General features: G+C 34.5%; 1 protein-coding gene across 3 annotated transcripts in view; it reads left to right on the forward strand.

Moving 5' to 3' along the window:
* The window catches only part of dapk1 (death-associated protein kinase 1), a 142,439-nt gene that overhangs the window by 66,212 nt on the left and 51,621 nt on the right, over window positions 1-24,606 (forward strand). For all 3 annotated transcript variants that reach the window (XR_015490299.1, XM_087252104.1, NM_001099990.3), the window contains 8 exons: window positions 2,464-2,512; window positions 2,611-2,637; window positions 8,003-8,155; window positions 10,616-10,661; window positions 10,776-10,865; window positions 11,547-11,639; window positions 19,235-19,354; window positions 22,790-22,888. Coding sequence is in view for 2 of the 3 variants with exons in the window: in XM_087252104.1 (XP_087108230.1) it covers window positions 2,464-2,512; window positions 2,611-2,637; window positions 8,003-8,155; window positions 10,616-10,661; window positions 10,776-10,865; window positions 11,547-11,639; window positions 19,235-19,354; window positions 22,790-22,888 (677 nt within the window). In the remaining variant the exon portion in view is untranslated. The remainder of the gene's footprint in view (window positions 1-2,463; window positions 2,513-2,610; window positions 2,638-8,002; window positions 8,156-10,615; window positions 10,662-10,775; window positions 10,866-11,546; window positions 11,640-19,234; window positions 19,355-22,789; window positions 22,889-24,606) is intronic.

The raw sequence follows: 24,606 nt of genomic DNA on the forward strand, positions 1-24,606 counted from the left end.
ATTGAGTAGAATCCGGTCAAGCTGGACACCTGGTCTTAAACGCACTAATTGAATGATTAGCCCATTACCCAGGCCTAACTTCATTGATTTTTTTTTTTTTTCGTTGTAGCCTTAAGGTCAAGAATCAGCTCACTCCTTCCAATCCCTGCTCAGTGATCAAATCCAGACGGTGCATGATAAGACAAATAGAAAACCTAAGTCAATTTTCAGACTAGCAGCAGCATCTCTCATTTCTTCATTTCCTCATTAACACATCAGTGATTGAAATCCTCTGAAACCAGTGACTCATTTCACAGCTCATTTAGTGAGAAACCACCAAAATATCCTACATCCACTTAGCATTTCTAGACATTTTTGTAGGCCATTTTTAATGTTTTGGAGAATGCATTGACCCCCATAATCTTCATCAACTGCATTGTTTTTATCACATGACATCACTTTATATTTATATGGAGAGATAGTTATATATGCACACAAGCGATGATGAGTATGTTTGATGTGTTAATGTGCTAAAACTTATATTACATAAATATAGATACAATGTAGATGGAATTTATTTGATGCAGACTAATGCAGGTCTAAACACTAATATAAAACAATATAATTATTTGGGCTGAAGTTTAGGCATAAATTATACATAAAGCCTGTTTTGTTACGTGATTCAAGTTAAAACAATAGTTTGACCCTACATTAACAATAAACATTCGCTATAAAATATGATGCATTTTCATACTAGTTTACACTAGTTCTGAAAATGTAAATGTACTATAAATTTAAATGGACTGTAAATCCTTTTTTCTTGCCTTATTATAAGAGTCTTGTTTATTTGTTTGGTTTTGATCAGAAATCTAATTCTTTACTGATCTCTGTGTATATAACTTTTTTGACTTTCCTTTATTATAATGCAAGTTACACCCACTGCTTTTTTTTTGTCTTGTTTTGTTTTTGTTGCTGACATCTTGAAATTTGAGTGTACACTACCTGATAAAAATCTTGTCGTTGATTCCAGTTATAAGAGCAACAAATAATAACTTGACTTCTAATTGATCAAGTGGAAAAGTGGCAGAAGGCAGATTTTTCAGATAAATTATCACAAATACTACAGAAGACCTATTGGAACCAGCATGGAGCCAAGATTCTCACAGAAATCAGTCGAGTTTGGGAAAAGAAACATTAGTGTTTTGGCTTACATTTAGTATATACATTCAGGTGTGCACTGTAAAAAATAATACCCTATATCTACACAATAAAATTGAGGTAATGGATTACAAGCAATATTATTAATTCAATTCAACAAATATAGATTGAGTGACAATTAATTAAATTGGCATACTTAAAATTAGTCATTTAAAATAAGTAACTGCGTACAGTACTTTAAAAAATTAGCAAATTTTTACCAGTTATTGATTTAATTATTTATCAGTGTAACAGAAAATTATTGTGAATTTGAAAATGCTCATTTTAATCCAGTTGGATTTGATTAATATTTTCTCTTTTTAAATAATTAAAAAATAATAGCTAAATTTTTATAATAAAATTGATTAGATTTCATACAGACATTTTAAGTAGTTTCAAAGCGGGAAAAATGGCCTAAAAACAGGAAATTAATTTTATTAAATTAAGTTTAGATATTAAATTTAATAAAATATACAAGGCCACAGAATGACTTTTTACATTGTGCGAGAGATCTGCAGAGTGGATGGGAGTATCCACAGCCTGAGGTATCAAGACATTTGTGCTGCCCATTACATTACAAAACACAGCAGAGGGCAAATTCTTCAGCAGTATAGCGCTCCTTCTCATACTTCAGCCTCCACATCAAAGTTCCTGAGAGCAAAGAAGGTCAAGGTGCTCCAGGATTGGCCAGCTCAGTCACCAGAAATAAACATTATCGAGCATGTTTGGGGTAAGATGAAGGAGGCATTGAAGATGAATCCAAAGAATCTTGATGACCTCTGGGAGTCCTGCAAGAAGCTTTCTTTGCCATTTCAAATAACTTTATTAATAAGTTATTTGAGTCATTGCAGAGATGTATGGATGCAGTCCCCCAGGCTCATGGGAGTCATACACAATATTCATTCATTTTCCACTGCACCACTTGTATTCTAACAATTATATACTTTATATTCTATACTCTACATTATTTCTGTTAAGTGACAAGACTTTTCTCTAGGCAAAGTCAGACCTTATTGTCCTAATCAATCAAGTTGTAATCAAGAGGCCTTTAACTTTCATATAAATCACTTCTGATACCAAATGATCAATAAGAAGTCAAGTTATTATTTGCTGTTCCTAAAACTTCGTTAGGCGACAAGAGTTTTGTCAGGTAGTGTATGTTGGCTATATTTAATTTTGGTCTTTAATTTTCCTTTGCCAAGATGACACCCTAACTAGTACTGGTATTGTTTTTACTTTAAAATATTGTATTGCAAGTAATTTCATTGATTTATATATGGTTTGCAGCTCCAGAAGTGGTGAACTATGAGCCTCTTGGCCTGGAGGCAGACATGTGGTGAGAAAGAGTGTTATCTCATATCATTATCCATTACCTGACCTTGCTGTTACCTCAACCCAGTGCTAATCGCTGTTTTTATTTTTCTTTCATTCTAGGAGCATTGGAGTAATCACTTATATTCTGTGAGTATTCATAATCATCAATGTTGTTGGGATGTTGTAAATATAGCATATACATCGTTACTAATGCAATCTGAACGCATTTATTGATTTTCACTTCAGCTGTAAATTGCGTCCATTTTTGTAATTGAGTTATTTTTCTCAAAGTTTCTCTGTAATCACATTCTGCAGTAAAGCAAATACATGGTGACTAAATTTAGTAACATACTGTATGAAGAAAATAATGGCAAACTAAGATTAATTGCAGGCTTTTATCAGACAGTCACATTGGCAAAAGTTGTTTTTGGATGGTTCATGTTAAAGTAAGGAATGTCATTACAGATGGGAACCATTTATTTCTAATTTTGATTTCTCTGGATTGATAATAATAAAATTCTGATCATTAAAAAGTCAAATTTTATGAGTGAAAATGGCAATTAAATCTCAGAATTATGAATAGTTGTATGGCATTTCTGTCCTGTGTATTGTGGACCGGGACGATTCTTTAAAATATATAGCATTTTAGCACACAGTAGTCCTACATATGAACGTGACTGGAGTGGATGGTTACACCCCTACTTTCAGAGTGATTTATTTACCCAGCCAAGAACCCTATTGACAGCCAATCGGAATGCATTTTGCTTAAAAAAAAGATCAAACATTTGAAGAAGCAGACAACAAAATGCTAATATAGTTATTATTTACTGTGTGCACAAGGATTGTTCACCTGAAAAATGAACATTTACTGATAATGTACTAACCTTTAGGCCATCCAAAATGTTGGTAGAATTTTTTTCTTATAACCAGTTAAACATTAAGAAAGATTTTTGTCTGAAATGATAAATGCAAGTCAAAATCTACTGGCACTATGAAGCGTCAAAAAACAAGAACTTTTACACATAAAACAAAATGATTAGTGCTTCTTACGATGCGTCAAGATGTTCTGAAGCCAAAAAAAAAGAAAAAAAAAAGAGTTTGTGCAAGAAACTGACATTTATTTACAACAATATTACTTGTTATCCATAGCCTCAGCAAATGGTCCTAAGTGTGTTCTTGCCACAGTTTACATTTTAGAATGAGATTAGAATGTGCAAGGTAAATAATTAGGCCCATAGCTAGCGTGGTGAATGGGGTGTTTGTTTGTTTGTTTGTTTGTTTGTTTGTTTGTTTGTTTGTTTGTTTGTTTGTCAAAAGTGGATTTTTTTTTTTTTTTTTTGCAGTTAGTCACCTCATGTTCTTTTTATTTGTTTTTATTTGAGATTAAATACTGCATTTTGTTGACATTTCAAGCACTATTTTTTTCTGGATTAGCTTGTTGGATGGTCATCATAATCACAATTTTTAATGTACCAAAAACATTTCCTAATTATTTAGAACAAAGAAATATATGTATGAAAAATATTATTTATACTTATTATTTTTAAAATGCAAATTTGTTTATTTGCCTAAATTGAGATAGGCAAATAACAAACTGGCCAGCACATTCAATTTCCTCTGTGTGAATTTGGCCATTTGAAAAATAAACATTAAAACATAATAATAATAATAATAATAATAATAATAATAATAATAATAATAATAATAATATTATTAATAATAATAATAATAATAATAATAATAATAAAAATAACATAGAGCTTCCTGATTTTTGTTGTCTCTTTTGTAAAATAGTACATATAAAAATTCATAGATAACAACAATTGCCTAATTAGTATTAAAATTAACTGTAAGAATTATCTTTTGGTGCTTCACTCTTTTTTATAGGTCATTTTTTTCATTCAAGAACAAGGTTCAAGTTTTAGAATAAAAGTTACTTGTACAATGTTTTCTCTACTTAACAATACAGTCAGTAGTGAATGATCACCTCACTTATGTCAGATTCCGCTTGGTCTTAAAGCCTTCTTGCATGAGTTATTTTCACAATTTGTGATGGCATAGCAGTCAAAATAAGAGAAATGAGCTCATGAATGGGAAAAATTCTGGACCTTTGTCAGTTGGGGGGGGGGGGGGGAGGAGGGGGCTTTCAAACCACTCGAAACACCCACCCCCGGCTATGGGTCTGATAATACACATGTACTTTGAAGTTGACTAACTATGACTATGAATACTAGATGCTATTTATTAAATGTGTTAAATGATTAAATCATGCATGTTTAATTGTTTAATCACATAATTTGTTACATGTTTAATCATATTCATATATCTTTATATTACATATTTTCACAGTTTATAAATGTGACATTTGTGCACCAGAATAGAACGCATGAATAGAAATGTCATGCATGTTGACATTTAAATACACATTCATGTTTCTTTTACACTCCCCTATTTTCAACAGTTAAAAACATGTACAGATACTTTCTCTTCTGATAACAGTTAAAAGTTAATGGTTTACTGTGTTTAGATGCATTTAACAGTAGAGGATAAAAGGGATTAGCTAAATAAAATAGAACTAAAGAGTGAAAATCTCAGGTATATGTTCAATTTTTGTATTCATTCAAAATAAGTGTAGGTTTGCTTTGACTGTTTTTTTCAGTGACTGTCTACAAATTAAAAACATTTAAAGATGATCCAAAGGCTTCTCTCAGTTTAACAGATGCAAATCAGTTAAGGGTCAACTGTGTTTAGATGCTCTTCACAGTAAAGGATAAAAGGGATTAGCAAAATAAAATAGGATTATCGAGTGAAAATCTCACATACATGTTCACATTTTGTCTGCATTCAAAATAAGCGATGGTTGCTTTGACAGTTTTATTCCTTTCTGTTATTGGCTACAATTAAAAACATTAAAAGATAGTTTAAATGCTTCTCTCATTTTACCAGATACAAATCAGTTCATGGTCAACTGTGTTTAGATGCTTTTAACAGTAAAGGATAAGAGGGATTAGATGTGAAGATTAGAAGGGGAGCAAAATAAAAGTGATTAAGGGGAATTTGAGGAGAGAAACGAGAGATTTCAAGAAAGAAAACTCTAAGCACTTGATTAGACTTAAAGTTTTAGCACATTTAAATAGCAAAGTAGAGCAATTTACTGACATATAAAAATAGACATGAAATTTATAACCCAGTCCGTCAAAGTGATAGATAATGATTATTAGCACAACCTCTGAGTGCAGTGTCTAATTCTAAAGCTGGTGTTGGTCTTCCTGTGGAAACACTGAGGTTGCTCTATATATATATACTGTATGTGTGTGTGTGTATGTGTGTGTGTGTGTGTGTGTGAGAGAGAGAGAGAAAGAAGCACATCACACAGCAATATAAACAATAGGACTGGCCTGTGTTTTGTGATAAGAGCTGAGGGGACCCTCCTTTTTGATGGGAACCGAATTCTCATGTGTCTGACGTATGCAGTAAATCAGCGAATCTCACTCAAACTGTCAGGGAATGTCTGGCTCATATCTCACCCTATTCTCAAATGGAAAATAAAAGAAATTACATAACATAAAGAAGATTTAAGCCTCTCTTTAGAGCCTCATTCATCCACAAAAACGTCTGTTTGTTTTGGCTATCTGTCCATCACTATCCGTCCATCAGCGTCTGCTAATTTTAGCAGTCTAAGGAAAGCAGGAAAAGTTCTCTCTGTCTATCTCAGGGCTGTTCCTCTTTCATCATTGGCAAATAAAAAAAGAGCTTCACATTGGGTAGATATTGCTCACCATTGTCACATCTAATCCTGCCGCTCTCCTTGCATTCCTGTTCTACTTTTTTTTTTTTCTTACACTTTTGGAGGCTGTTTCACAAATGTAGGGAATACTGTTAATTGGCAGCGTGAATTCAGACATCAGCTGCAACTTTATAATATGCTGTTCATATCCTGGCAGAACTTCTAAAAGCCGTATTCTCACCACACAGATTTGTTGGTTCTGATTTTTAATTGGCAACAGCAATACATTTAGCCAAAACTAAGGCCCAATACCGATTCTATTTTTGTACTCTTAACAGAGTGTGAAGGGGAAGGGCTTCAAAATTTACTCCTATGAAATGCACAGCACTACAACACCTGCACACGTCATAATATGTCACTGCGATCTCTTGCTTCATATGAGATCGATAACGGCGACTGATGTATTTATTCCAGTTGTGTTTTTTTTTATGTTCATCTTCAGGGAAATAACTGAAGGCATATATTATGTTACCATGATGATATAATGTGGCAATAAGATCGCAACTATACTGCGCATTTACACTGTGGCCATATTCGTCAATGTAAACACACCAAAAACATTACCATTATAGCAGACACTGTAAAAAAGTCATTCATAGCTACTAGACTTTTTCGGACAGGGTATTTGAGGTCTCATCGAGTGTCAGTATTTTGTGGAACTACTATACATTTTATGATACAATTTATTATTATGGATTATAGATAGCGAAATTTAGCATTTTTATTTTAACATTTTTTTTTTTTTTTTTACTATGACGGTAAAGCACAAACGCGCTTATGAATGTATTAAAACATGTGCTCGTTTGTTGTAATAATGACAAAAAATACTAATTTGTGGATCTCCTGACTTCCGTGTGCAGCTAAGCTACAATTGTTGCTGGTGTATTCAGGGAAATTTTCTTACCCTTTGGTTTCGAGACCACTTCACATGAACGCACAAAACGAGGGGTGGGTATGGGGAAGGGCTAAGGGGTAGAATTGGAATTGGGCCTAATTCTACTCTGCTGTTTTCAATAGAATAATAATAATATTTCTTGAACAGCAATGATTTTTGATGGATCGTGTAATTGGAGTAATAACAGTAAAAATTCTGCATTGAAATTACAGGTATATATTATATTTTAAAATATATTCGAATAGAAAACAGATTTAAATATGTATTTTATTGTTTTAATCATTTATTTTACTATTTATTTTAAATAATATAAAATATTTTAAGTTTTTTACTGTACACTGAAAAAAAAAACGTTTTCTGCAAAATTGTTGCAAACAATTTATATCTGTTGGATTTAAACAGATTAAATTAAGTAATGTTCAACCTAATTTGTTTGTTTAAATTCAGCCCAAATAAATTGTTTGCAACCACTTAACTTAAAGAAATTTATCCAAGAAATTATCTTTGAACAATTTTTTTTTCTGTGTATTTTTGGATCAATTAAATAAAGACTTGATGAACACAAAGGATTTAAAATAAATCATTAAATTAAATTAAATTACCCAAAAACTTTTTGACCCGTACAAACAAAAATTAAACATAGTCTGTAAAAATAAAGTCTGTGTCTTCTATATGTTCTGTATGTCACACTTCATTTGTAAGGGGCAGAACAATTCTGGGCTTTAAGTTTATAAAATCTCAATGTTGTATACATAAACCTTAAATTCAAACTGTCAAATATGATAGAAAGTAGATAAAATAGGTTTTGTTTTTATCTTGTGTATTTTCAGGCTTAGCGGTGCTTCACCTTTCCTGGGTGAAAACAAGCAGGAGACGCTTGCCAATGTGTCAGCCGTGGACTATGAGTTTGATGAGGACTATTTCAGCCACACCAGCGCTTTGGCCAAAGACTTCATTGCACGGTTACTGATCAAAGATCCAAAGTGAGAACCAATAATTATTCTTTTAACGCTTGTTTTAGTTAACTTTACCTTAGAAATATTACTTTCACACTTTACAATAAGGTTGTACAGTATTACTATTAAATGTACTTACTAACATGAACACAGAACACTACGTTGGTCACACTTTAAAATAAGGTACATTAGTTAATGTTAATTAATGCATTTACTAACATGAACAAACAATGAACAATACATTTACTACTGTATTTGTTCATGCTAGTTAATGTTAATGAAAATACAGTAGTTCATTGTTAGTTCATGTTAACTCATGGTGCATTAACTAATGTTAACAAGCATGGACTTGGATGTTAATAATGCATTAGTCAATGTTTAATTATGATTAATAAATGCTGTACATGTGTTGTTCATGTTAGTAAATGCATTAACTAATGAATCTTATTGTAAAGTGTTACCACTACATTTATTATTCTCCTACATAATAATTAGTCTCCTAAATCTCCACATGCGGTAAACATTTTGCAGTAAAAACTGGTCACACAGCAACAATTTCATGCACTCGCACAAATGCTACTTAATATATTATGAGAGTGCATAGATAACAGTCAAAAAAAGAATGATCGCAATTTCGAGCCCTGCTAGTTGTTAGCATTTTGTAGTATGAACTGTCCAGACATTGTACTTTAAAAAGTGGCTCATGTTGGTGAAGTATGGGATATATTTTTTTCTTTTTATCTGTCAAAATAGTTTATCTTACATCAATACATGTGACTTCAAATAAGGGTTAGCACAAAAGTAATCAAAATGTAATCTAAAAGTAGCTAGATTTTGTTACCACATATGTGTAATCAGTACTACTGACTACAAATTGTCATGCACACAGGAACTTTGAAAATGCAATTCAATCATGAAAGCCCCTATGCAAATTCATTGCAAAGCTACATAGTTTTGTGCAAGATGTAGAACTGGAATTAGTTATGTCTAATTTTAGGAAATTCAGAATTATAATAAAAGTTAAACATGTTAAAAGCATGAATTTGATTTAATGCATTAGTCATTAGTAAATGTTGAAGTATTTAAAATAAATGCTGTACAAGTAGTGTTCATTATTAGTTTATTTTACATTATTAGTTTGTTACATCAACTATTATTGCTATTATTAGTAAATACATTAACTAGCATTCGCTAATGAAGCCTTATTGTAAAGGATAACCAATATTCCTAACTACAGTTGTCAACAAAAAAGTTTGAAGAATGACTAGAACGAGTGTTGTTCAGTAGTTTTCAGACAACTTTGATAAAAGCTTGTGATCCACTTCAAATATTGACTACTGTAAAAAATATATAAATAAATCTATAACTAAACCTATAAATCCTGCAAAGCAGGCCTTAAATCAGATCAATGTATGTTCTAGGCCCACACGAATCTGCAATCCACCCATTTCCACAGTCCATTTGAGCCCATCGTTTACTCAAAACGATTTATTTGCTTTTGTAAATGTGCGTCTATATATGTTTTTATATTATTTCACTATTATTTATTGAATAATATGCAACTATTTAAATAATTCATGTTCAATGCAGTTTGTAAAGTAACCTTTTCTGTCTTTTAGTGGATGTATTAAATGAGACACCTATTCCAAACATTTATTTTCTTTCATTCATCTTCATTCAGCGTAGTCCCTAATTTATCAGGGGTTGCCACAGTGGAATGAACCGCCACTACTTTTTTTTTTCTTCCCTCTCCCCAGACAATGTTATTTTTAAATAGCATGAGTTTGATTTAATGCATTAGTAAATGTAGTATTTAAAATAAATGCTGTACAAATAGTGTTCATTATTAATTTCTGCCACTGTGGAATGAACCGCCACTACTGCAAGCAAGTGATTCTAATTGGATTTTGATTGTAAACCTTAAATAATAATTTAAGTTTGTTTTTTAGCTCTCTCAAAATCAACCTGCATAAATCTGCAGATCTTGTACAAAATTCTGTGCAGAAATTGCAAAAGATTCTGTCTGACCCTGTTCATAACAAATTAAAGGAAGTGTGATATCTTAGCAAACAGTGGTTTTGGTTCTATATTGGCCTACTAAATTGTATCTGCTTATTGACTCCACTCATTCAGCCTGTGGTTTGACCTCATCATTTTTTAAAAAGAGAACTAAAGCTAGTTCTGTGGAAGTCCTCTCCGCACTTCACTAAAACGTGTCATTTGCTGTTTAAATTCTATTGAAGTCTAAACATTGCCACAAAAGCAGATATGCAGCATTCCACAGTCACAATTCCATTATGCAAAGCACAGTTTGATAAACATCTGTCGATTTGTATATTGAATGGCTTCTCGCTTCCTCTGATGCCTTTTTTCACATGGGAACTTTTTATTTAGGTTAAATGCTGGACAGGATTCAGATGAAAAGAGATTGACAAACTGGCTGTTTATTTGCATTACATGTGCAAAATAAATGTTTTGTGTTTACAGAAAAAGAATGACAATCCTGGACAGTCTTCAACATCCCTGGATCAAGGTTTGTTTAACAAGCACTACATGTAAAGCCGCTGATAACATATTTTATTACCTCAGCATTTTGTTAAATGTGTTTAATCTTTCTGTTTTTTCTTTTTTCTTTTTCTGTTTCAAGCCAAAGGATACACAGCAGGCACTGAGTCGCAAAGAATCAGCTGTCAATATGGAGAAATTCAAGAAGTTTGCTGCCCGAAGAAAATGGAAGGTGCTTTTATAAATGACATTTTGTAATTATTACTGTATATAAATTGACCTAAAGTATTAGAAAAAAAAATGACCTAAGGCGGTAGGAGGAGCTCTGAGGAATCAACATCATGTGCCACTCAAATCAGTCATGCTTTTTCCACAAACACACTATTAAAAGCATGCATAAACAAACCCTTGGAGCTATAATACAATAAAGAAGCACACACACATGTACAACATTCCCTGGAGCACAGGATTAAATTCATGTAATAAAAACAAATTAGTTGGCTACATGACATTTGAGGAGTTTAAATGTCATGTAATCTATTTTAGATGAGATTGAACTGCTGATGCTTTGGATGAAATATTCGGTAACACTTTACAATAAGGTTGTACTAGTTAATGCTAGTGCATGAGCAAACGATGAACTATAAATTAATTACAGTATTTACTCATGTTTTATAGTTCATTGTTAGTTCATGTTGACTCACAGTGCATTAATTAATATTATCAAGCTAAATATTGGATAATGCATTTGTAAATGTTGAACTATGATTAATCCTTTATAGGTAGTTTGCATTATTAGTTCATGTAAGTAAATGCTCTACCTAATGAAACTTTAATGTAAAGTGTGACCAAAAATGCTATAGATGAATATTGTTTCACCTTTCATATAGTTTGTTTTCTCTGTCATTCTCAGCAATCAGTGCGTCTCATCTCTCTGTGTAACCGGCTCTCCCGCTCCTTTCTGTCCAGGAGCAACATGAGTGTGGCACGCAGTGACGACACTTTGGTAAGAGCTGGCAGTTTAAGTCACCATTCAGGAAGCTGGAATTAATTATTTTTAAAAAAATGTTTGTATTAAATATATTTGGAGACACGCTTTGATTTGCAAATTGTCATTTGCCTCTTTTGTGTTTATTTATTAATTATATGCAAGATTATATTTCATTCAGTATAAAATATAGCTGTTTGTGATTGTAAAAGATCTGCAAACAGTTTTAAAGATCAAACGACATGATAAGTGAGATTATTGTCTCCCAAAAGAAAGAAAATATTCAGAATTTCCTGAAATGAGTCATAACTAAGTCCAGTTCTACATCTTGCACAAAACTATGTAGCTTTGTAATGAATTTGCATAGGGGCTTTCATGATTGAATTGCATTTTCAAAGTTCCTGTTACCCGTTTACGTGACAATTTGTAGTCAGTAATACTGATCACACATATGTGGTAATATAATCTAGCTACTTTTAGATTACATTTAGATTACTTTTGTGCTAACCCTTATTTAATGCCACATGTATTGATGTAAAATAATCTATTTTGACAGATAAAAAGAAAAAATATATATCCAATACTTCAGCAACATGAGCCACTTCTTAAAGTACAATGTTTGGACAGTTAATACTACAAAATGCTAACACTAGCAGGGCTAGAAATCGCGTTTTAATTGCATATGCGTCCAAAATTGTGTCTATGCACCCTCAAAATATATTTAGGAGTGTTTGTGTGAGTACATGAAATAGTTGCTGTGTGACCATTTTTTCAAAATGTTTACCGCATGTGCAGATTTAAGAGACATTCACGCAGAATGCATCTTTGCACCTGAAACACCTAACGCAGCGCTCAGGAATAGTTTAAAACAGTTGACATGTCAACTTGCTGCAGTAGACAAACCCTGCAGTGCTTGCCCCGCCTTCAAACTGTTCTTATTAGCCGCATTTCCACTATCAGGCCAGTGCAAGCCAGGGCTTTAATCGGGCCTGGCCGGGCCAATAGCCCGGGAGGTTGAGAAATGAGGCCGAAATCATGTCGCGTTTCCACTGTCGGGCTAGTAGCTCACAGCGCGTCATGCAAACACCGCCCACAGAACGTCCCCGAATCAAACGTCACACAAGTTGAGATTACATCAGACATTAAATAAAAACTGCACATTTCAAAGACTTTACGGGACCTTTCGGATATGATAATGTTTGATTTCTGACACGCTGTAAATCGCTTGCAATTATAGAATTAAACTAGTTAAAATCTTACATTGTGGACAAAACTGTGTTGGTCTGCAACAAATTTGCTATTAGGCTTTTAGATCACTCACTTAAACCAGGTGCTAATTTACAGAGAGTGTAATGTCGGTTCACAGTTGGTTCTTTTGGTGAGCCTTCTTATAGCTGCTTTACTTTACCACCAGCTAGAGAGTCACTGTAGATGTCTAGTCTACATCTAATTTCACTAAATATGTATCATATTTCCCAGGAACACACGTTGAAACTTTAAATATAAATGCAGCATCAACAATATGTTTGCTATTAATGTCAATAACTTTGTGAAGCAATATCAGCTTTCAAACATAATGAATCCAAAGTGTTGACGCAGCATGTCATAGTTTCTTTAGATGGAGATTATGAGCAAAATTATTGTTTATGCAGCTCATTGTAATTTGTATAGACAGAGAATACAAAGGAGACTAACATGTTGCACCATAATTTGAATGGACAGAGATTAGAAGCAAAAATGTGTTCAGCATTATGTTCTGCTGCTTCTTGTTGGTATCAGCCACCCTCAGTACAACATACTGGCTTACTTCTAGCCCATATATGTTTTGGTGCTTCTTAAAGATCCTGTCTAATTAAATTTTAGATTTTATATATTTTAATTTTGGCCTGCACAGTGGTGCAGTGGGTAGTGCTGTCGCCGGTTCGAGCCCCGGTTGGGTCACTTGGCATCTTTCGTCATGTTGGCATGGGTTTCCTCTCGGTGCTTGGGTTTCCCCCAAAGTACAAGTAATGTGGTATAGGTAATTGGGTAAGCTAAATGGTCCGTAGTGTTTGAATGTATGTCCTGGTCCTCCAGGTTGGGGGTTGAGCATTGGGCTAATGACCCACCTTGCAAAAATAAGATGTTACGAAACACCAACATGGTGCGGCTAAATATCAACTTGATATAAACAGCCCTTGGAGTAAGTAAGTACATGTTCATCTCAGTCTGTTTTTTTTAGGATATCTATAAGCTAGTGTGCTCCAAAACAGTGACAAGTTTTGCGTTTAATAAATATAAAACTTATATAAACATCCAAAGATTGCAGTTTGTCACTTCCGCCTAAATGTATCAACAATTTTTGTCCATCTAAATGTATTAACGATTACCTCATACTTCAGCTTCTTATTAACTACTGACCAATCAAATGCTCTAAATTATTGGAAATGCCTCGCCCCCTTTATAACGCTTCACATTTGCTTTTCATTTGATGCGCTTGAGCTCAAGCTTTTTTAAAGGGGAGGAGCCGCTCTATGTCCCACCCTCTCTTCATTTTTCATTTGATATTGTACCAAACATTGAATAAAAAACACACATTTCAAAACACTGCACAGGACCTTTAAGAACCACTTTCCCTGTGCTGATGCTTTGAGTGTCAACAGAAGGAAGACAAAAGAACTTAATTAAAACTAGGCTCTGCTTCAAACCAGAACTGGAAAATGGATGAAATGGGTGTCAGAGTCTCAGAAAGGAGAAGTTTAGACTGTGAGAAACACTGTGAGAAAATATGAGATGCTGCAATGTATGTTGTAAGAAAAGTCAAATGTTTTTTTTTTTGTTTTTTTTACCTACATAATATTACAAACCTTTAAGTGAGAGCTGGTCCCATGAAGAGTTTTATTCTGTGAAAACAACCACCTGAAGGTTTCCAGCTCTTACAACAATGCTTGCTGCAAAATATTACAAATTAGACACAAAACATCATTCTGAGTCATAATAAATTATTAATCCTTAATTTAAACACACACCTGACCGAAAGCAAAATGCTGAATAGAGCACACACTAACCTACATATTATTGGTGCCAAATGAGACAGACAAGCAAATAAATATTGATGTGAACATATTCACTTATGGTTAAAATAATTTGAAGAACCATGAACCTGTGTTATTAGTTTAGTATTAGTAACTGTGCTATTAGGTAGTAGTTGTTATTAGCAGTTGTTATCTTGGAATAACATACCTTGGAATACCACAACTGACCTATCAGTATCAAGTATTCCAGACAGCCGTTTAATACGTTAGCTTCATAAAAACACTGCAGATTCATGTTAATAAACGCACATTAATATCAAAACAGAACAGATTTTGTTGTAAAAAGAACAACACTATGCTCAAAAGGCGTGTGATGAACCTGGCAACGGCTGAGGATCCCTGTATCCCTGAACTCTGGAGTTGTCTGTATTTATGGGATGAACAGCTCTAATGAGCTCCATCAGCTTCCCACACACCTAAGAATAGAGGCAGACACACACAAAAAAACAACTCCACTGAAAACAGACTCAGACTGAATGAAATACTTCCGGTCGTGTTCGGTTTGAAAGGCCTAATTGGTTTCTACAAGGTTTTGGAAGATTACCATGTAACACATTGATAGACATGATTACTAACTCCAGTGATAGTTTATATAAGCTTGCCATGAAGTCATATGATTCATCAAAACTATTATGAGCATGTTCATTGACAGTCGTACAGTCATGTAAGGTTTTGCATGGTCTTTAAACAGTCCAGATATTTGCTTAGTGATGTGTGATAAGCCTGAAAAGTGAAGTGTTATTGCCGTTGTGCTGAGTAAATCGTTATCTAAAGTTTACAGCTTATTGTTCTCCATTTTCCTGCTTCAGAAGCGTCATACGTCTTTATATTGCTAAGAAATAAACATCTGTTTTAACTGTTCACTCTTCCTTCACCTGAAGAGAGATTTTAAGCTTATTATGTATGGTTAATATTGTATAAGGTAAAGTTGCAAAAAAACAAACATTATTTCATTTACTTCCTATAGACTGCACTTAAATATGTGAGAAATTGAAGGTTTTGATGAGAACCGAAAATTAGGGTTTCATACAGGAAAGCTGTGAGCAATAATAAAGGCTTGATATTCTTTACCTTTTAAATAATACAAATATAGACTGCGGTTCAAAAGTGTGTGTGAATGTATTGTTATAGGTATTATAAAGGTAATATTCTAAATCAAAGAATCTTTTGAAAAAGTGATAATAAGAAAGTTTTTAAAGGATCATGTGAGAAAAAGTCTGCTTTATAATCTCAGAAATAAACTGAATTTTTAAACAAGAATTTATGATCATTATAAAATAGTTTTCAAAAATCTTTTTTGTGATTTTGATTTGATTTGATTTATTTATTTTCGAACAAAAATATCATACATAAAATATCATTAACAAAAAGAAATACATTTCAACATGGTCAAAAATGGAGCGAGATGAAGCATAAGCTTATTATTCTCCCACCCTATTACCACATACATCATTCGTTTATTACTTAAACTTATGTATTCTTTTACCCATCTCTTCTTTTTACATGAAACATTTGATCCTTTTGGCATCTTTGACAAATAATATGTTTGATTTCATTTGTACCATAATATTTGCTGTTAAAATTATCACATTTGCTGTGATATTTGCAGAATTTAGAGTCAACAACATTAAAGCATGGAGTCATCCTGCCCTGTATCAATGGTTCAGGCTGGTGGTGGTGGTGTAATGATGATATTTTCTTGGCACACTTTGGGCCCATCAGTACCAATTGAGCATCGTAGCAACGCCACAGCCTACCTGAGAATTGTTACTGACCATGTCCACCCCTTTATGACTACAGTGTACCCATCTTCTGATCACCTCAGACTGGTTTCTTGAACAAGACAATGAGTTCACTATACTCAAATTGCCTCCAGAATCACCAGATCTCAATCCAATAGAACACCTCTGGGATGTGGTGGAAATGAAGATTTGCATCATGGATGTGCAGCTGACAAATTTGCAGCAACTGCATGATGCTATCGTGTCAATATGGACCAAAGTCTCTGAGGAATATTTCCAGTACCTTGTTAAATCTATGCCACTTAAAATTAAGGCAGTTCTAAAGGCAAAGGGGGTCCAACTCGGTACTAGTAAGGTGTACATGTTATCATCACATTACACCATTACTGAACTACAATGTTTTATTTAGAACCAAATCTTTACATCAGTCACATAAAACCACACACAATCACCTAAGAATTGTGTTTTACACACATAACTCTCCTCAGAAGCCTCTGGCTGTTTGTAGAGTGCGTTTGAGTGCATGTTGTGTGTAACTTGATACACTTGTTGAGTTTGAGACGTGTGCGTTGATCTATCTGGGTGTCTTTCCAGTTCACTCCTTCACTAAACACAAGCACACAAACTATCTCTTTCTCTTTCCGTCGCTCACGGTTCGCCTAGTTTCCCTCTAGCCATGTACTGAGTGTATTGACCTGCTCGTCTGAACTGTCAGATGCTGTTTGGAGGCGTTTGAGCCACAAAGCTTACTTTAAATTGTGGTCGAGCTGTGAAGAGAAGGCAGTGTCTCTGTGCCGCCCCTCGTCTGCATTATTCAACAGGATTAGGACTTCACACTGTGTATTTGCTGATAAGACCAACTCTAGTACTACTGAGCGTAAAAGGATTTGCTCAAAGTGTGACTGTCAAAGGAGGCTTGCTGTTGTTTCTCCTTTCAAAGCTTATTGTATAATCGTGTGAATACTGCCATGTTGGCAGTTTTTCATTTTAACAGTTTCTGCTTTGTTTTATTTGTCCACTCAAAAACCTAAGTGTCCAAATTTATTTATAGACCTATTTATAGACCTATATTAATGTTCACAAGTTTTGAGCTTGGATATTTTTTTAGAATTTTTTTTTTCTGCTCACCAAGGCTTCATTGTGTAAAAAATTAATTAATTAATTAATTAATAGTAATAAAAAAAAAAAATATATATATATATATATATATATATATGTGTGTGTGTGTGTGTGTGTGTGTGTGTGTGTGTGTGTGTGTGTGTGTGTGTGTTTGTGTTTGTGTGTGTGTGTGTGTGTGTATGTATTATTTTATTTTATTTATTTATTTATTTATTTTTCTTGAGATGAGAAACCATATAAGTCCATATTTTCAAATTTTAAATTTTGAGCAATAAGATTTTTTTTTATTATTATTATTTTGATTGTGAACGATATATTATATATCAGATGATTTCTCACTCACTATAAATAACCAAAGTTTTATTTACTTATGCACCCAGAAATATGTCAGGGGAGTTCATCGAGATCTACCTGAGCTTAGGGCTTTCGCCCAGGACAGTATGCCAAGATAGCTTTATTATCAATCATCAGCCAAGTGGGAACTCTTGAAAATGTTTAAAATGCAGACTTGGTCTGTTTACAAAGTTCACACATACAATTAATGTCACATGGTTATCTTTTTTTTTTTTTTACTTATACGGTCGTTCATAGTACGCAGTCAAATATTTAATTCTACATCTTTCTAAATGAATACATGTTTTAAATATTTATTTATTCTGATTTCAAATCTGAGTTAAGAAAAGTCTGCCATTCTCAGTGTCACTTAATTCTTTAAAAATCATTCAGATATAATGATTAGACCTCAAGAAACATTTCTGATTACTGTCAATGTTAAAAGCAGTCATGCAAATCAATACCTTTGTAAAAACCCTGAATTATTTTTGTGAATTTATTTTGATGAATCAAAGGTACAGTTCAATGGTGTATATGAAATGGAAATCTATTTTAATATTTTGCCTAGGGGTGCACCGAAAAAAAAAATCTTTGATGAAACTAAAATTCTAAATGCATTTTGGCGAAAACCGAAAGCAAAAGAAAAATACTTTGTAATAATTATTTATCATTTCATCAAGTAATAGAAAGTAATTTTGTGTGGCAATATCTTAAATTGCATTGCTTTAAAAAAACAAGCAATCAAATAAACACATTTTATTGACAGTAAAATTTTATTGACACTGAACTAGCCGAGATGCAACATTTCACCAGGGTTGACATGGCAGCACAGTATTACAACTGCAAACAGCAGGAACAAGTGTGCAATCTAGAAACTGGACTTTGTTTTACCTGTAAGCATGTGCGGTTCATCTACAGATAAGTATAAATATACACGAATGAAATATCCAAAAATCAGAAAATTGAGCTATATTACTGTTTGACCAAGGCAGGTGTAAGCTAGTAAACAGTGTTCCGCTCATCTTGTGCTTTGATCTGCACAGCAAAAAGTGCCCTTGTGCAGCACTAGTCATTGAAATGAATGGGTTTCTAGGCATAGCGCATCACTTCCTGCATCCCGTTTGAGTATTCTGTGCCATCTTAATTTAGTCTTAATTGTCTATTTTCATGTGTTAATGTATAATTAACTTGAAAAATAATCATCCTGACCATCAACGATAGTAAAATATACGAAGTAAATGAAATAAAAATCAAGGTGTGCTTGCAGTATATGTTTTCATTAACTGTTATCATGATGATTGTAGCATTTAAATGCAATAATTGATCTGTTCAATTTCTTTAAAAGGATGAAGAGGACTCGTTTGTCATGAAGGCTATCATCCACGCAATAAACGACGACAATGTTCCCGGTCTGAAACACCTACTTGGATCTCTGACCAGCTATGATATCAATCAACCTAACAAGGTGAGAGAGATAAAATGTCATTTCTAGGCATTATATGGAGAAGGCAGAGAGAGACACTCATGCTCATACAGGACTTGGTGTCAGTCCAAGTGATCAGTAACCGACCTGAGCTCGATTGAGCTGATAAGTGTATCAGTGTCACCATGACGTCTGACTTTACAGTACATTGCTGTCTTCAAAACAGACTCTGAGATGAAGGTGTGCACTAGAAACAGTCACCGGACCATGTCTGATCCTATTTGAGTGAGCCTGTGCTTTGCATGTTTATCGTCACTTTAGGGATTTTGAATATTACGAAAGAGACTTACCCTTATTATGCTAATCAATCCAGAGGCTACAAAAATATTAAATAAAAAATGGTCTAAAAATATTTAATCAATTAGTATTTTCATCTGTTAAAAATATTTACTGTACATTTTGGATTAAAATGTGCATTTAATATCACCTAAAACTTGCTATTGCAGTGAATGTCAAGCAAGCAAAATGTGTGTTGCTGAATGGCAGACACATGGGTGTTTGTATAGTGCATTTCCAACACGTCATTTGTTTGAGTTTCCCTATAAATGTTTATGTAGGTGTGACCTTTACAATAACTGCTATTTTTAGCGAATGCTACTATATCCTCTGTTTGTTTTATTTAAAAGGAGTTGATGCAGTGTGATGGGAACTAAAATATACTCATACTGTTTAAGGCAGGAGTGGGCAAACTCGGTCCAGGAGGGGCGGTCATGTCCTGCACAGTTTAGCTCCAAATCTAATCAAACACACCTGCTTATAGATTTCTAGTGATCTTGAAGTCACTGATTAGCATGTTCAGGTGTTTTTGATTAGTGTAGGAGCTAAACTTTGAAGGACAATGACCCTCCAGGACTGAAGCTGCATCCAAAATCGCCTACTACTCAGTAGGTACTGCATTTGAATTCAAACGTACTACTCTGCCATTAGTAAAGTACATTCCATACAAAATGAATGGAACCTGGACGTACTACATTCGCCATTTTTTGATAATCACCTGACCGCATTTCAGAATCTCGCTGGAAGTAGTAGGTCATCTGGGTGCTTCTCACATACTAATTCTGTAGTACCAAATGGCACACTATACACTATGCAGCTATGCACTATGTACTTATGCACTTACACACTCATCAGCATAGTATATGAGTGTGGTGTCATCCCAAATGGAAGACTAATGTTTGTTTACCAAGCGGAAATTCAAAACGTTTCCCTGATAACGTTTGACAGTTGCCAAATTATCAAAATAAATTACCAAATTACCAAATAATACTTGCCATGAGTATACAAATATTTTTTTATGTAAAGTATTGGCACATCTTAGCACATGTTTGACATGTGGGTCAAATAAACGCTTTATTTTTCGTTTATACTTTTGAGGAACGCAGACAAAAAATGTAATTATATCTGTGTGTGTGTGTGTGTGTGTGTGTGTGTGTGTGTGTGTGTGTGTGTGTGTGTGTGTGTGTGTGTGTGTGTGTGTGTGTGTGTGTGTGTGTGTGTGTGTGTGTGTGTGTGTGTGTGTGTGTGTACGTGTTTTTGTGACATATCAGGACACAAATCTGTATAATGACATGGGTATTGAACAGGTATTACAAAAAGGTGGTGAAATATGAGGACATTTGTGACGTCCTCATTTCTCAAAATGCTTATAAATCCTACAGGATGAGTTTAATCAGAGAGTAAAGCTGCACACAGTCTCCTGTGATGGTTGGGTTTAGGGGTGGGGTGGGGTGAGGGCAATATAATATACGGTTTGGACAGTATAAAATGAATGGAAACCTATGTAATGTCCCCACTTTTCACAAAAACAAACGTGTGTGTGTGTGTGTGTGTGTGTGTGTGTGTGTGTGTGTGTGTGTGTGTGTGTGTGTGTGTGTGTGTGTGTGTGTGTGTGTGTGTGTGTGTGTGTGTGTGTGTGTGTGTGTGGTACTGTATATCAGAGTTTGTCTATCTGTATATTATTCCTATCTATACAACAGTTCTGTCTGGTTCTCGAATTTGATTGGCTGATAGCTGTGGAATATTCCCACAATACAGCACTCCTACAGCCTCCTCACGCTTGTGTATTACTCCGCCCACATAGAGTGACAGTAGATCAATAAACTCACTACAGTTTGACAAGTATTGCAGCTGTTGGACAACATAATGTACTTTTGAGGGGTTTTTTTAGACAAGAATGTAGTTGTTTAGATTGCAACTATGCAGTTTATTTATAAGGATAGGTTTTTTTGGTTGACCATCTGTTTCTAATGAGTGTCCTGTTTTTGTTACTGCAGATTAGTTTAATAAAAAGAATTAAAGAAGAAATGCCCACATGTTTAGTGTTTTTCCTTATCGCAAACACAACAGTAATCTGCTAGTGTTGGCGCTGCTTTGGGTTAATTATTGTGATCTCCCGATTGCAACAGAGAAAGAATGGGAAATCTGTGTAGGCTGATGGCATTTCATGCCGTTTAGCCTTATAAATCTTAAAATGTGAGCAACAGCACATGTTTTGTCATCACTTTGGACATTACACTTCAGATACTGGCTATAAGGGGCGTTGGTGAAGAATCAACAGTTTCTGCTGTTCTGACGTCAGCTGCAGTTTTGAAGTAATGGTGAAAGAATTGTTTCATGCAAAAGGATTTTTAGAATCTCCATGTTTGATTTTCGTTTCATATACATGATTATGTCAACAAACTGTTGTATAAATGCAAAATCACAAGAATAGCAGTGCGATATGGCTGTAAAACGTCACTGGTGGGACACTAAGGCCAATGCATGCCTCCCACCAGTGCCAATATACAGCCACATCGCACTGCTACAAGTGTGATATTGCCCATATGTATTATTATTATTAAAAATAATCATTCATTACCACACTGGCCAATTTATGTTTTATGAGTAAATTATACAAAGAAGGTAATTGTTTAGCATCATGATGAAATCAAAAACTTTCGTCTCCACATTTTTCTTTGCCTCTTAAGTATATTTTTCTTATCATAAAGTCATATCACAAAGTGTGGAGATTTGTGTATGTGTTGAAATGTCGGTGCAAGTGTCCTAAAGGAAGGAATGAGTTTGAGGTTGTTGAAACTGAGAGGCACTGGCTTTGTTTTCGTATGCACAGTGAGCGCTATTCCCATGGCTCTCATGCATTTATTCATACAGATGAGTTTATGACCATTCTGGAAATACAATTCCAGTCTTGTGCTTGCAAGAATTTGTCTTTACCAACAACCACAACCATTCTTCAGCAATTAAAACTGCTGTGTGAACAGTGAAAAATGAAAAAGGCTAATTTGAATTGTCATATTCAGACTGACTCTAAATTAAAGGCTTAATTAAAGCTGCTTTAAAGCTAAATGGAGCTATTAGTGCCTTGTTACATTCAATAAAATGCTTCTTGTTTGTGTTTGTTTTGTGTGTGAATTCCAGCATGGAACTCCTCCGCTCCTGATCGCTGCAGGCTGTGGAAACGTCCAGATCATTGATGTGCTCATGAAAAAAGGGGCTGAAATTCAAGCCTTTGATAAGGTGTTGTACTCTAATCTCTCTAAAACAATTGACACTTAAGAAAAAAAAATGCTGTTCAAAAGTCGCTAAGATTTTGTAATTTTTTAATTTGCGTACCTCTTTGCATAATAGAAGAAAATATTAAAATATAAAAATAAAACATTTTGTAATGTGGTTGAAAGACAGCTCTTTCAACAACCAAGGCTACAATTAGCAGCAATAATTAAGAAACATTAATACACTTTAAAACTAGATGAGCGAGTATTGGTGACAAACTTACTTTATAAAGCCAGATATGAACGTTTAAAACAAATGCACAAATCAGAGAATGTCAATAAAAGGTTTGGTAACACTTAAAGGGGGTGTTCATAAGTCTGTCTTGAAATCTTCATGTTATGTAATCATAACATGTCACACATCATGAATATGCCCAGACTGCAAGCCCAGGGAGAGTTTCTGGCCCCAGAGACAGCTTACTGGTGTCAGCGGCCCTGTGGGTAGAAGGCAAAGGGCCCTCAGGAGCCCAGACTGCAAGCCTAGGGAGAGTGGCTGGCCCCTGGGGCTGCCCGCTGGGGTTAGAGACCCTTGAGGTAGAGGGCAAGTTGCCCTCAGGAACCCAGACTGCAAGCCCAGAGAGAGTGGCTGGGACCGGGGCTGCACGCTGGGGTCAGAGACCCTGGAGATGTAAGGCAAGAGGGATCTCAGAAGCCCATGGTGTGAGCCTAGGGAGAGTGGCTGGCCCCTGGGGCAGCCCGCTGAGGTCAGAGACCCTTGAGCTGGAGGGCAAGGGGCACTCAAGAGTCCAAACTGCAAGCCCAGAAAGATATTTGATGCATGATTTTAACAATTGTCATAAAGTGTCAGTTGTGTTATTTTAAATGAAAAGGTGACGTGGTTTTAAATGTTTTTGTGACAACTTGACATAAATACATCATAACTTGTCTGTCATGACATCACAAAGACAACATAACTTGTCATAAATCTGTCACAAACATGATTTTCATGAGACCATGATTAACGGTCATTCATTTTCTAACATCGTCATTAATGTTTATTGTTAACCTGAACTACAGTAGCACCAATTAAATTTGACATAATAATGCCATAAATATTAATTAATAATTTTACTGGGAAATTGTAATGAAAATTTTATTTTGTTTTGATTAAAAAAAGATTAGACAAATAGTCATGTCATAATTATAATAACATTATGACTCTTATGATTATCAGCTGGAGTGTCCACAAGGGGAGTTTGGTTGCAAGGTATCATGGTAGTTGTTCTCCACGCGAATAACGCATACAGATGGCTGGATGAGTTTAGTAGGCACTTCAGCTGGTAATCGTAACAATGACAGTCATGTTTATAACAGGTTAACATAGGTCTCAAACTCAATTCATAGAGGGCCGCAGCTCTGCACAGTTTTGCCCCAACGCTTATCAAGCCCAGTTGATCCAATTAATCAAGGTGTTCAAGACTACTATGCTGTGTCACAATTTGCATACTTATACCACGCCATAAAAGCAACTTTTTAACTAACTTTTTTTTTTGAAAGAAAAGCTTTGGGACATACTACTTTCTTGTTAACAGATTGTTATGTTGCATAGTTACGTTGCCTGTCAATCATCTCAATACATCGTCCACATTTCTTTAATATTTAAATTCCTACCTTATTGGAGAAGCAGCAGCAGGATAATCTGACATTCACGAGTCTTTCACTAAGAGAAATCTTTTCAGGTCT

The sequence above is a fragment of the Danio rerio genome, chromosome 5, assembly GCF_052040795.2.
Source record: "Danio rerio strain M-AB ecotype USA chromosome 5, GRCz13ab, whole genome shotgun sequence".
Lineage (NCBI taxonomy): Eukaryota > Metazoa > Chordata > Actinopteri > Cypriniformes > Danionidae > Danio > Danio rerio.